Source organism: Paramormyrops kingsleyae, chromosome 21, assembly GCF_048594095.1.
Source record: "Paramormyrops kingsleyae isolate MSU_618 chromosome 21, PKINGS_0.4, whole genome shotgun sequence".
NCBI lineage: Eukaryota > Metazoa > Chordata > Actinopteri > Osteoglossiformes > Mormyridae > Paramormyrops > Paramormyrops kingsleyae.
This window is the reverse complement of record NC_132817.1, coordinates 15,936,848-15,949,500: the sequence shown is the minus strand read 5'-3', so window position 1 is coordinate 15,949,500 and position 12,653 is coordinate 15,936,848. Positions and strand designations below refer to the sequence as shown.

At 45.2% G+C, this 12,653-nt stretch overlaps 2 protein-coding genes across 5 annotated transcripts in view; both read right to left on the bottom strand.

Annotated features, from left to right (window-relative positions):
- Positions 1 to 2,395: 2,395 nt before the first annotated feature.
- cmpk (cytidylate kinase) lies at positions 2,396 to 6,237 on the bottom strand. Its single transcript, XM_023798082.2, has 6 exons — positions 5,997 to 6,237; positions 5,256 to 5,402; positions 4,238 to 4,390; positions 3,705 to 3,781; positions 3,469 to 3,565; positions 2,396 to 3,388 (listed from the first exon to the last, which is right to left on the bottom strand). The coding sequence occupies exons 1-6, from the start codon at positions 6,069 to 6,071 to the stop codon at positions 3,347 to 3,349; spliced, it is 591 nt and encodes a 196-aa protein (XP_023653850.1). The 5' UTR covers positions 6,072 to 6,237; the 3' UTR covers positions 2,396 to 3,346.
- A 606-nt stretch (positions 6,238 to 6,843) lies between these two features.
- The window catches only part of slc35a3b (solute carrier family 35 member A3b), an 8,171-nt gene continuing 2,361 nt past the window's right edge, over positions 6,844 to 12,653 (bottom strand). For 3 of the 4 annotated variants that reach the window (XM_023798020.1, XM_023798019.2, XM_023798017.2), the window contains exons 2-8: positions 11,578 to 11,830; positions 10,988 to 11,142; positions 10,685 to 10,807; positions 10,433 to 10,604; positions 9,296 to 9,414; positions 8,379 to 8,512; positions 6,844 to 7,368 (exon numbers count right to left, since the gene is read on the bottom strand). In XM_023798020.1, the coding sequence (XP_023653788.1) occupies positions 7,278 to 7,368; positions 8,379 to 8,512; positions 9,296 to 9,414; positions 10,433 to 10,604; positions 10,685 to 10,807; positions 10,988 to 11,142; positions 11,578 to 11,767 (984 nt within the window). In that variant the 5' untranslated portion in view covers positions 11,768 to 11,830 and the 3' untranslated portion in view covers positions 6,844 to 7,277. Of the gene's footprint in view, positions 7,369 to 8,378; positions 8,513 to 9,295; positions 9,415 to 10,432; positions 10,605 to 10,684; positions 10,808 to 10,987; positions 11,143 to 11,577; positions 11,831 to 12,013; positions 12,287 to 12,653 lie in introns of those variants that run through there. The other variant, XM_023798018.2, reaches the window with a different exon arrangement.

The window sequence follows — 12,653 nt, the reverse complement described above, 5'->3', positions numbered from 1 at the left end:
ACAATTAAGGATAGAACATGTAAACTCCACACACATATAGCCAGAGCAGGGAATCAAACCCTAGTCCGAGACTTGTCAGACAACCGTGCTAACCACAGCGCCATAACATACAACAGAAATATATTTGAATAACAACTAACAAGTACCGTTAAACTAACAGCAGATGGCTCCATTTGCAAAGGAATGTATGAAACATACTACTAAACGCCGTATGTTCCCTTTAATCGTTTACGTGCCCCTAACCAAAATTTCCTCAAGAAACTGCATGGTTTTCTGTCTTGACTTTGACAGTGACACGCACAACATTAAAAATACGCTATATGGGGCCAGTTCTGTGTGAGGGTCCACACAAGCACTGTAAGCTGGTCAGAGTTAGTGGTACCCATGGCTGCAACAGAGAAAGCAGCTTTATTCAAGATAGCTGGCCTGACTGAACAAAATATTCCTAATCCAAGTTAATTAGCATGGTGAGCATTGTTAAGGACTCTCGATCAACTTGTGCTTTGTTTAATCTGGTGCATGTTCACTTACTGTACCACATAAATGCCATAGGAAAACCAGATTACTTAATTGTCCATAAACACTGGAAGGTGTCAAATGTATAAAAGTGTCATCACATTTCCAACTAAATTACCCTGGTCAGGGTCATTGGGTGCCTGCAGTCCATCCCAGATGGCACAGAAATCTGGGGCAATCTCTGGATGGCCAGTCCATCACAGAGCATATGTATGCACACAATGAAACCAAGTTAGCATGCTAAGGTCTCAGTCCTCAGCAGTGGGCCGGCACATCTAATCTTGAGAAATTCTTAGTCATTTTAGCATACACAATATTAGGGACCACATTCATGTTACGCTGACAAGGTAAACATGCTTAAATGTAGGATTTGTTTTTAACTGATGTCTGTATCGGTTCAAAATGACACTGGGCTAATTATGCACATTGTATGTATATATAACTAGATTCTGTTAGAATGACAACAGCGTATTCCCCAGATGACAGTACACTGTCGGAACAAATGAGCAGAGTAAGAAAGCTATTACAACAGGCATTGAGGTAACTAAAAAAATAATTTAGTCTGGCGTAATTCTATGTTTGAAACCTTCCATGTCAGGTGGTACAGATCAGGTCAGATTATGGAGCATGCACTGGTGCAGTACATTGCCACACCCCCCAAACAACCCCCCCCCCCCCCCCCCCCCCAAGGCTGACACATGGTCCAGTCCCACCCTCCAGAAATGATTTTCATGGCTTTGGAAAAGAATATTCATTTGTATAACTTTTATCTCACCCAAAGACTAATGTTTTGTTGATGGACATTAGTGCTTGTTCTATACTATAGTTTTTCTCACATGGCCCTGATATTGTCTGTATTATGCAAATGTTATATTGTAGAACAGGAAAAAAAAACACTTTTCTCTTTATATGATCACACTGATTGCAATCTGCTCCTGTCATGAGAAAGGCACGGCTGTGGTTGGACAAGTTTCCTGAGTAGACAGAGCTCTGTTTGTATACGTGATCAAATCTTGCTTACTTTGAATAAACCTGCTCCAAGCAGGTTTGAGCTTATGGATTGGTTGCTGTGAGAACCAAGAATTTTGAAGAACTGAAAGATTCAGGATGTTGTAAAATCCTCAACAATCGGCATAACTTGTTATGCTGATTTTGCTGCTACATAGCACTGCTGCTTTGATTTTTGTGTAACTTGCCTCAAAATGGAATAAGGTGTAGATCATCATCCATATAATGTTTTTACATTTTGACGTCTCATATTCACAAGGTCAAGTGTTGTCAGCAGTCATCCTTCCCTCTCCTGCCAGAGTGGCATAGCTTCAATTCTGATGCAATTTATATCAAAATTTGATCGATTCTAATTACTCTCCTTTATGATGTGTTTGCAAAGTTTGAAAAAGATACATAAAAAACTTTATGAGCTATCAGGCTAATACATACCAAACTGCCATTCTCTTTGCTATCACTATGTAAAGTTGCTTCAATTTCAGTGTGATTACTGTCAATATTCAATAAAACATCCACCAAATACTGTGCATTACCACATTATTATTATACAGAAAATGTGTCTGCAGTATATATATTTCACCTGTTATAATATTAACCAAGTGAAAAGAAATCCTTGGTAGACTCAATTGAAAATGTGGCTCTAACTGGTCCGATTCATGTATCAGACTTCGTAGTGCACACTGTCATTTTGCTTATCATGTCTTGAGTCAGTACTCAGGCTGGTTAATTATATTTTATAGAACTGTTGATTTAGTCTTTAGAAGCCAGGTAACATATCCAAATTACCCAAATGAAACAACTACAAAGTTATCATGTATAAACACAACACATACTGTATATATACACACCTGCTAAGAAATCACACAAGGCAGAAGGGAAAAGGTATATTTTACACATTCAGGTAATATTTCTTTTAAGTTCTTCCTCATTTAAAAATATAAACATTCAAGTTTAACAAACTGGTCCTTTTTCATCCTCAAATGTTTTTTCTTTCATGGCTTTGACAGAGACACACACAATGTTTTTTTTTTTTTTAAAAAAAAAGCACTATTTGGGGTCAGTTCAGTGCAGTGGGAGGTGTGGTGTGGACGGGCACACACCAAAACTGGGCACGGTGGTACCCACGGCTGGAATGGCGTCCAACAGCAGCTCTAAATACAAAAGTGCCAAAAGAGCCGTGTGCAAACGGCCCTAACCTTCTCCTGATGACACGCTGGCACTCCGCTCTGCTCCACGCTCATCAGAGAGCCATATGTGTCAAAGTGGAGTTTGTCAGGAGCTGGAGGCGGGCAGGACGGGCACAATCAAGCCCCTTAGTTTTATATTTGGTTCTTCGTTATATTGCCAGTCAAGCAGAATGTTGATATGCTGCCAGTTTTAATGTGATCCACACACACACACGCACACGCGCACACACACACACGCACACGCACACACACACACACACACACACACACTCTGCTATTCTCTATAAGCTGCCTCTGACACTGTTATTACCGAAGCCCTCGGTCTCAGAAATACCAGGCTGATCTACGACAAAGTCTACAATGTTTAAACTCTAAAGGGAATCTGGTTTTTTGATATAGGTCCGCAGGCAGGACAATGTTGTTCCCATAGCAGAGGAAGAGCATGGTGTATATGCATGCACCACACGCGGACACACACGCGGACACACACGCGGACACACACGCGGACACACACGCGGACACACACGCGGACACACACACGCTCATACACACGCATCACAACATCACGTGCCCCACACATCCCACAGAGGGATGCGAGTTGATGTGCGTGCGGGGCAATAGGATGGTGAGAGCATCTACCCCTCCGTTTCGAGGATCCTCTTCACGTCTGCAAACACCTGAGGGAGCAGAGACGGAAGGTTTTAGGATCGACGGGGTTTGGAGAGTCATGGGATCACAAAGGCACGGCTGCACTCACCTCCTCCACGCTGCGAGAAGCGTCCACCGTTCGCACCTTCCCCTGCTTCGAGTACTGGTTAATGATTGGCCGTGTAGACGTCAGATAGGTCTGGATCCTATGACACAGACAGGCTGCAGTCAGATGGACATGCTTGGTGTGGATGTGTGTGTGTGTGTAACAGACCACTGAAATGCAGGCGGCACAGAGACCCCGCAGGGGGCAGGGCGAGTGCGACTGACTGCAGGAGTGGTTACCGTTTTTCCAGACTCTCCCTGTTGTCATCTGTGCGCCCGCTGTTCTTCCCGCGCTCCAAACACCTGTTGACACACACCTGTAGACACACGGCACCAGTCTTTCAAAGTCCGCTGGCTCCCTAATCGGCCAGCATTACACAGTATATGGCAGTGGTTTTCAACCGGTGGGTCGCGACCCAAAATTGGACACAGAACCATTTTCAGATTGTTTGGTTAAAAAAATCATTTTGAAAAATCATCGTGATGTCGGACTTTTGTGGGCAGGAACGATGCACAGCGCCGTCCTGGAAATCATTTGCTTTGTTCGACCATCAGATCCCCCCAATGGTGAATTAAACAAAAAAAATGCAAACATAAATCTTAGGGTCATGACTTAATGACTGAGGAATGATGTGGACTAAACCAGCTAAGAAAAACTGGTCTACATGAATTCTTTTAAAAAACCTCCTTCCAAGGAACATCCTCACCATTCTATAACGGTTTTTTCTTTTGCACTTTTCCTCTCATCCTTCCATCCACCAGCCCTCAATTACCTCATTGCTGCAGTCAAAGAACAGAATGAATCTGACATCAGCCTTGCCCTCCATGTCCTTCTCCCAGCCCTGCAGGTTATCCTTATTACGGGGAAAGCCATCAATCAGGAAGTTGTACTTCTCTTGGTCTTGCTGCATGATCTTTTCCATGGCCTAGGAGCCGAAGAAACGAATATATTTAGACCGATGAAAGGGAATCGCTGAGCTCTTCAAGAAAAATGGCTGCCACGCCATTATCTTCACCAGTTGAACGGTTCTGTTCATTTCTGTGCGTCTACTCTACACACTGAATAATAACATACCAGTTTTGTTAGTGTAAGCGGTAAACGTGAATCATATGTTTCCTCTGTGCTGTTACATACCTGACATTGTGTTTACTGTAAGGGTGGGGATGATTTTAGTTCTATGGTTCATGGCTGATTACACTCATCCTATCCTCAGTCATCTCAGCAAGAATGTGAGACATTCTTTATTCTTTTGTTGTTGTTTTTTCTGATTTGCAGTTAATTGCTTAACCGAAACTTGGTGATTCAAGGGAAATGCATATTTTACTGGAAGAGAATGAGGTCATTTCCTCACCTGAAGCTATGGCCATACAGTACATGGGACCAGTTTTGATGCATGTGCAACACTAATGCAATACAAATTCAATGTTCAACTCCTCAGATGCCTTCTAACTTTTCCCGACATAGAATATCTCTGCATTAACCATTTATTCATCAATCTGTGTGGCTATTCGTATTAAACATTTGTATAGTGCTTTGGGCCAACTTTGTTGGAATAAGCACTATATAAAAATATATTAATTGCGACGAAATGTACCGTCAAGGCCAGGGGGGGCGGTGCGGGTTTTTGGGATGACCTCTCGATCAGCCAATAACAGTGGGTCCCCAGGACTGGAGCTGAAAACCTCTGCTTTATTATTGGCTGACTGAGAGGTCATCCCAAAAACCTGCACCGGCCCTCCATGGATTAGGTGCCCTACCACTAGCCTAGGATAACCTTGTTGCCGATGTACCTGCTTCAGTAGTTTGATGGTGATCTCCACAGGGACGATCTTGCCGTCCTTGATATAGCTATCAATCAGCTGGCCAACCTCTGAACCCTCACGGCTCCTCTCCTCCCGCAGAAGGTCCCCGGCCGACAGGTGGATGTAATTGAAATTCTTAAAGAGACGGTTTCAAGGCTTGAAGGTACATCAAATGTGCTGAACTCCTAGACCAACTTAAGTCACTGACAGGAGCATGCAGTAAAAAGCTGAGCATTTTCTTTCTTTTGTAATGGTAGAGGCAATCTGATCCATTCAAAAGATCATCACACGTGGTTGCTGGTATCTATGTACGTGCATGTGCAAATTAATAGAGAACTTTGGATCCTTTCCTCCAATGTGTCACACCATACTGGCCACATACGACGGATTGGCTACGGCTTGCCTATTGCCAGCCTGGCAGCTTCAAGAAGAGAGAGACCCTGGTCTGTGACTCAGTTCCAGTCTGATATAATTACTGCGTTCACCTTCAAAAACACAAAAACCTTAACCATCAGTCAGAGACAGGGACCATATAACTGCTGTTAAGGATAAGGAATGAAAGATATAGATGTATAAGAACTCGTTAAGTCAAATTTCCACTAAAATTCAGCTGACCTAAAACCACATTTATTCATTTTATTAAAAATTATGTCATTCCTACACACTTTTCTACGCAAAACAGCACACAACATGCACACCGAAAAATAATTCTTTATCTCCACCCCATACCTGAACGATTTTGGCACACTGGGTGCCCTTCCCTGCTCCGGGACCCCCCAACACGAACACCACCTGCGGTTTCATCGCTGCCGACACCCGACACAAGACGCCAGCAAACGTAAAGCATCCAGCAGAAAGGCGCGACGCGACAAATGAAAGCCGGCCCCGAAGGACTATCCTGAAATAGTCGGAAGGAAGACCATAAACCAGGTTACTGCGTGTCAACGAGGAAATGCGACAGTTCCAACATCCGTTTACGTCACCACGAATATAACCAATAGGCAGCGAGAACAGCGGGGCTCTCGCGCAGATGTAGCCCTTTATCTACCTACCTTTCATCGCTTTCACACGCCCCTGGAGGCACGGGCGCTCCGCCTTTCGTGCTCTTCCTGATCGCTCAAATGTTCGCTCATCTCGCCAAACTACTCATACAATTCAGTGGAAAAAATCCAGAAACCTTGGGGGCACTGCGGTCCAATAACACTTTAGTGGCGATTCTGAGACAGGGCACGAGTATAAGTATTTAACACATTTGAAATAAATCTCACTATTAAATACTTCCTTGTTAAGCAATTACCAGGATACGCGTTTAGAAGACTAATGGATAGAGCTGGTTTACATATTTTATTCTGTAAAAAATGTCTATCGACTAGCGAGGATTCACGATAAACAATATCCGCGCCTGTTATATACCATAAAAAAACAGAGTTAAGTTAATACAACTAAAGCAGACATCCACCCATTCGTTCACCCACCGACACACAAATACACACTTTCCCTAATCAGGGACAAGGGGGTAAATTAAACATTAAGTTGTGAAAACAATGTCTTTGAAAATCTCAATAAATAGAAACACTTTAAATAGAAATGTTTTATTCCTCATTTATACACATTATGACCTCAGAACACATTCATACTTTAAAAATGTTTCTTCCCAAATATACAGACAAAAAAAAAAAACTAGGTTTTGAGAGTCAGGAAACCTAAGGGAGGGGCTACTGGAATGTAGTGTGGGGGGGCAACTACCAGACCCAGTCTTTTTGCAGTACTTGCAGTGGGTGTGGCATCTGCTAAATTGCTCCTCACTCATATTCCCGCAGGACTGACAGGCTTTGTGTCCCTTGCCCGCAGTCCCCACCTCCTCCAGCCCCTCACCACCACGTCTTCTCCTTCCCTCACAGTACGAATCCTCCAAACCAAGGCCACTTCTCCTCATCGAGATGTCCGCTCCTTAATCCCATGCTCCCACCACCACCCCCCCTCCCCCCCGCTCTTTTCAGCAGGGCCACTTCAGGCACGGCTGGGATTGGGCGAGGGCCCTCCCTCGTAACCGTACAGGAAGGTGGCAACGATGACCAGCAAGGTGCCCAGGAAGAAGACACTGCAAGAAGACACAGGGAGACAGAAGAAAAACAACTCAAGAAGGGCAGAGATGCAGGTCTTCTCTGTCCGTCTTCCATCTGCAATTACTCAAAATGCATTAAAGATAACGTTGCCTAGTCAGTCAATCCGTCAACGGTCAATCCGTTTTAAGTTGCTTAATATAAAGGTTTGGTGGTAAATATGAACTAACAGGAAGTGTCTTCTCCTTCAAAGAACATTAGCCGTACAGTAACTTTCTAGGAAGAAAAAAAAAAAAAAACAAGAGAAAAAACGCACACTACAAGGTACACAAGTTCATGATTAACAGAGTAAACCTTTCCAGAAATTAATTTCACATTCATTTCGCAACCCAGGTATGGAGCTATATTGTACATCTTGTGACAGGATCCTTGATTCAGATCCTGTTTGCATTAAGGAGCTGGCAGGTGAGAATCGATGCCTGAACAATGTTCCTGCCGTTCATAAACTCCGGGATGTCAGGAGTGTCACAGGGAGTTGCCCCTCCAGTCATGTTAGATATTGATTTAGCGAGTCAGAGGGCAAACCACTACTTGTTACAGCACGTGTACACCAAAGATTGGTTCATGAACTGAACCACCCCCCCCATTCTGATAGCATTAACTAAATATGAGCAGAAAAACAAACGACCTATTTGGAAATCGCAGTCAGTACGGGCAGTCCCCAGGTCGTGAATGGAATCCACTCCCTCCACTAAAGTCTGTCTAAGGCAAATTTGAGGTCGGTTAGGAATAATAATACAGTAATAAAAGTATCTGCATACAGAACCATACTGTACCTTGAATCTACGAACCACTGAAGCCGTTCAATGTTTTCACCAGCATCACAAAGTCATGCGTGCGTTTATTATTATGAACCCCGAATTGAACCTAAATTTTTTATATAATAGGCTTTCTGGCAGTCAGTCTAAGTGCGAGTTGCCCATAAGTCAGTCATTCTTAACTCAGTGGTTTTCTGCGTACCTCTACCTGCGCGCACGTGTATGTTTACCTGGTAGGATCAAAGTCCTCCAACCAGAAGTATGAAATGACAGTGGACAGGATGATGGAGAGTGACGTGGCGAAGCCCTTCAGGATGTTGTCTGCATACTTGATAACAGCAGCAATTACCAGCCCCCCTAGAGCCTTGGGGAGGAGAGGGAGAGAAAGGCATTTCACACACCTCCACCTCAAGTGGGGTCTTACCAAGCAAGGTTTTTCCTACCTAGAGTTAACACTGTAATCAGCGTCATATGGTACCATGACGGTGATCATAAACTCGGTAAATAGACTTACTGGTTTGTCTGTACGCATTGGCATGAAAGGCGGCGTATCTGCATGGAAATCTAACGATGCAAACTAAGAGCTACCCTTTGATAGATAAGAGGTAAACAATACCCACCCCACCAGGCACAGTTAATCGTCAAGCACCCCTCCCCTTGGCAAGTTTAATCTACCCCTGGCAAAGGGCCACAATGGACTGGCACTAAGTATTGATATAAAAAACTTCATTTCATTTAATTTGTATCAGATTTTTTAAAAAAAAGGAAAAAAATGGTGCTATCACCCATTCCAGTTACTTAGTCAAAGGAAGGCTGTTATATGAGCTACATTTTGGTGAAAGGGTGGTTTGAATGTGTTTTTGGAGAAAGGGTGGGTCTTGCACTCATTTTAACTTGAAAGCCCGCATTTAAACCTGCCCAGAGCAGGTTAGGCATACGGCGTAAATTATCACCACAAAATAGCCATCTAAAACTAAGCTACAATGTGTAGTATGCAAATCTCAGATGTAAGCCTCAAGAGAGCTGGCAAAGCCAGTAAAACCACTTTGTAGTTTAACCTTCAGGTTGGGAGAACCTGATAGGGCTTCTGTAAGCAAATATGTGAGAAGGAGAGCGATATCTGCAGCCAGACACAAACGTCACTCACCTGCAGTGCAACGACCATCCAGGTGATCTTGTTGTAGCCCTGGAACATTCCAGACTCCTTCACCCTCTCGCCATCGTAAACAAACATCCCCATCAGTCCAAACACCAAACCAAACAACCCTGAAGGGAAAGATACTATGCTGTTAATCACAGTCTGAGTTAAGGAGGAGAACAGTGCGTGTGTGTGTTTTTGTAATTATTACATCGTGGGGACCAGATTTCTGCACAATGTGATAAAAACCTGCACTTTATTGGTCCCCACAAGGACCGGTCAGGTCAGGTTGGGGAGCACGCACTGTTAGAGTGAGTTGCTGCACCCACCACACAACAAAAAACCTTGGGACGCCAGTTGGCGACCCCCCCGAGGCCGACACGCAGTCCAGTCCCACCCTCCGCAAATGACGGTCTAGCTGCTGGGGTTACGTGGGCGTCCCCTTGGCCTGGTCCAGCCGCTCGGGTCCTCAGCAGTGAGGATCCTGTGAGCCGGATCACGCTCAGGGAAACGCGCCACATGGCCATAACGCCGTAACTGATGCTCCCTCACAACTCAAGTAATGGATAACCTCAGTTCTATAAAAATCTGCGAATGCCATCAAAAAAAAAACCAAAACAAAAAAATAGCCAAAAGTCCTATATTTACTTGGTTAAAGTCCTCATAGTTGGGATTAGGATTAGAGTTAGAAATGAATGGAGTGTCCCCATAAAGATATGAATATGTGGACTGTGTGTGCACATGTGTGTGTGCGTGCACGTGTGTCAAGAAGCAGGCATTTGGATACAAACTACTCAAGTGCTAAATGACAGTGGTCCAGTATAACTAAATAAGCTTCCTTAATGCACAGTAACTGACTAGAAGCCTGTTTCGCACATAACCATAAGTCTATTGAACATAACTGCACTGCAGGGTGTTAAAAGGAACACAGAAAGCAATGAAAAACAATACAAATTGATGGAAATAAGCCACAAAACACAACAGTGGGGGACAATGCAGAGAGGGAGATGCAAGATAAACAGGCAGACAGAGACAAAACCCAGACGCAAACACAGAGACGAAGGCAGACAGGCATGAATGATACGACAAGCGAGGGCAGCAGGCGTGATGAAATGCAAGGCCAGAGAAATGCGCAATCAGACGAACCCAGCTGGATGTTGCGGACCCAGACGCTCTGCTTGCTCTCTTTCAGGATCTTCTCGAAGTAGACGCCCGCAAAGCCACTGGAGAAGCAGGCAACCAGTACGGACACGACCCCCGCTAGCTGGGAGCCGGCGGACAGCTGCTTCTGATCAGGGGCCGAGGACTCCGAGGGCCACTACAGGCGGACACGAGACACTGCAGTCACCGGCGAGCAGGGAATGGAGGGATTGCAGAAGCTGCCGAACCAGTACGGACCTGCACGAGTGCCACCCCAGCCATGAGGATGAGCAGCGAGAGCCACTGGTATACACTCAGCCGGCGGCCCAGCATGGAGACAGAGAACAGGGCTGTGGTTAGGATTTTCAGCTGGTACGTCACCTGGAGAAGACGGGGGGGGGGAGAGAACAGAGAATGAACACCTACACTCATATCAAAAGACAGGGGAGAAATGTCCACTGGCCTGGGGAACGCCTATAAGCAGACACACCCTCCCACAAACGATGACTGATACACACGGGTGAGGTTCCTTGTGCTGTATTGTGCCTCACGCCTTCATACCTGGTAGGTGGCTGCATCCAGGTTGGATAGAGCGACATATAGCAGGTTGTTCTGCAAGGTGTAGATGCCTGAAGGGATGGCCAACTTCAGTGTCTCCATGCGCTTCTTCAAGATCTCTTCTGTGAGCACGCTATTCAGCGCCCTGACGCTGTAACCTGAGACATAAACATGAGGAAATGTGGTCAATGCTGCACCAGGCAAGGCTGATGATTCCTTGCTATTCATAGGTTAACAATAGTTTGTGTCACATCATTTGAGATGCAGCAATAGAACGTTGACCCACATACAAAATGGATTAGCACTGAAAATAAAATTCAAAATAAAAAAAACACGTACAAACTAACTAGAAAATAAGCCAAATAAAATTCCTTCACAGCATTCTGGAGCATCAACTCCCATCTCCCTCATCAGACAAGCCCCTCACTACTTAAAAGTGAAGACTGACTGGCTTCAGCCTGGTACAGCAATGTGACGAGAACCTGAACCTGACGAGAACCTGAATTTATCAAAGGCGGTTCTTCGTGCTTGTATGTATAGTATTCTAGTGAGCAATCAAACAATCAAGCAGCTGAACCACACATGCAACTCACTGTGGTCCTTGAAGACGAGTAGGACACAGGTGAGTATCTTGAGCAGTTCAGCAATCACCACAGCTGAGGAGGCCAGGTATCGTGGTCCGTCGCCAGGCAGAGTGCGTGAGTAGCGCATGGTCAGCACCAGTGAGGTGGTCTGCAGCACCAGCACCCCCAAGGACAGGTACTTCAGCTGAGGTGACGCCATCGCTGGACAGCGGGGCTTCACTGCAGCAGGGAAGGGGTCCTCGGACGTCACAGAGTCGGGATGCTGAAAGGAGACACTGCGGTCAGAAGGAGCATCAAGCAGAAGATCCTACAGTGAATCTGAATTACATCCTGTAAAACAGCGTTTCCCAATCCAGTCCTTGGGGATCGCCTGACGGTCCACATATTTGCTCCTACCGGGAACTCATCCTACCGGAGAAACATGCCAAACTTGCCAAACACGCACCTTGTCACGCAACATTCATCTTGCACAGTGACGGCGTTCACTATACAAAAGGAGTGAAGCAAGGAAACCCAAAGGGGGGGAAAAGGGTCGAACGCCCACAGGGCGGATGAATGCGAAGGGGATGGAGAGGTTTGCTGGACACACTGGGCCCCTTGTGGAGCCCAGCCGGTGGTTCAGAAGCCACACAATCCCACTCGTTGTCCGTCAAAGAGCCCCCTCCGCACCCCCACAAACAACCCCTGCTTTCTCCACATAAGCCATCCCTAAGAAAAAAACCACTCACATACCGTGACATCGACCCAGCACACGAACAGCTTGAAAAGTTTGCTTCCCCCCCCCCCCCCATACATTTATTTAATATTATAGCATTCCTGAATGCATCTTTTGAAATGTCACAATCTAGTTTGTTGGCTTTAAACCATGGACTGAGCAAGTCAAGGTTTAAAATGCAACAATTCCAATGTATTTCAACTACACTTGCATTTGTGGCAAATAAAGTTGCAGTTCGATTCAAGCGGGTTGAGGAGGATAAGCTTGCTGAAAGCAGGCATGCTAATACGGAATGCAGAAAAGCCAAAAGTTACACAGAGGCACACATATGCAACGCACAGGTCCACCGAGGCAGAGGACAGCGAGCTCG

Coding starts and splice junctions, on each gene's coding strand:
- cmpk (XM_023798082.2), bottom strand. CDS start 6,071: ATGAAACCGCAGGTGGTGTTCGTGTTGGGGGGTCCCGGAGCAGGGAAG. Junction 4,391..5,255: donor CCATCAAACTACTGAAGCAG/GTACATCGGCAA, acceptor TTCGGCTCCTAG/GCCATGGAAAAGATCATGCA. Junction 3,782..4,237: donor TCTTTGACTGCAGCAATGAG/GTAATTGAGGGC, acceptor GTGTGTCTACAG/GTGTGTGTCAACAGGTGTTT.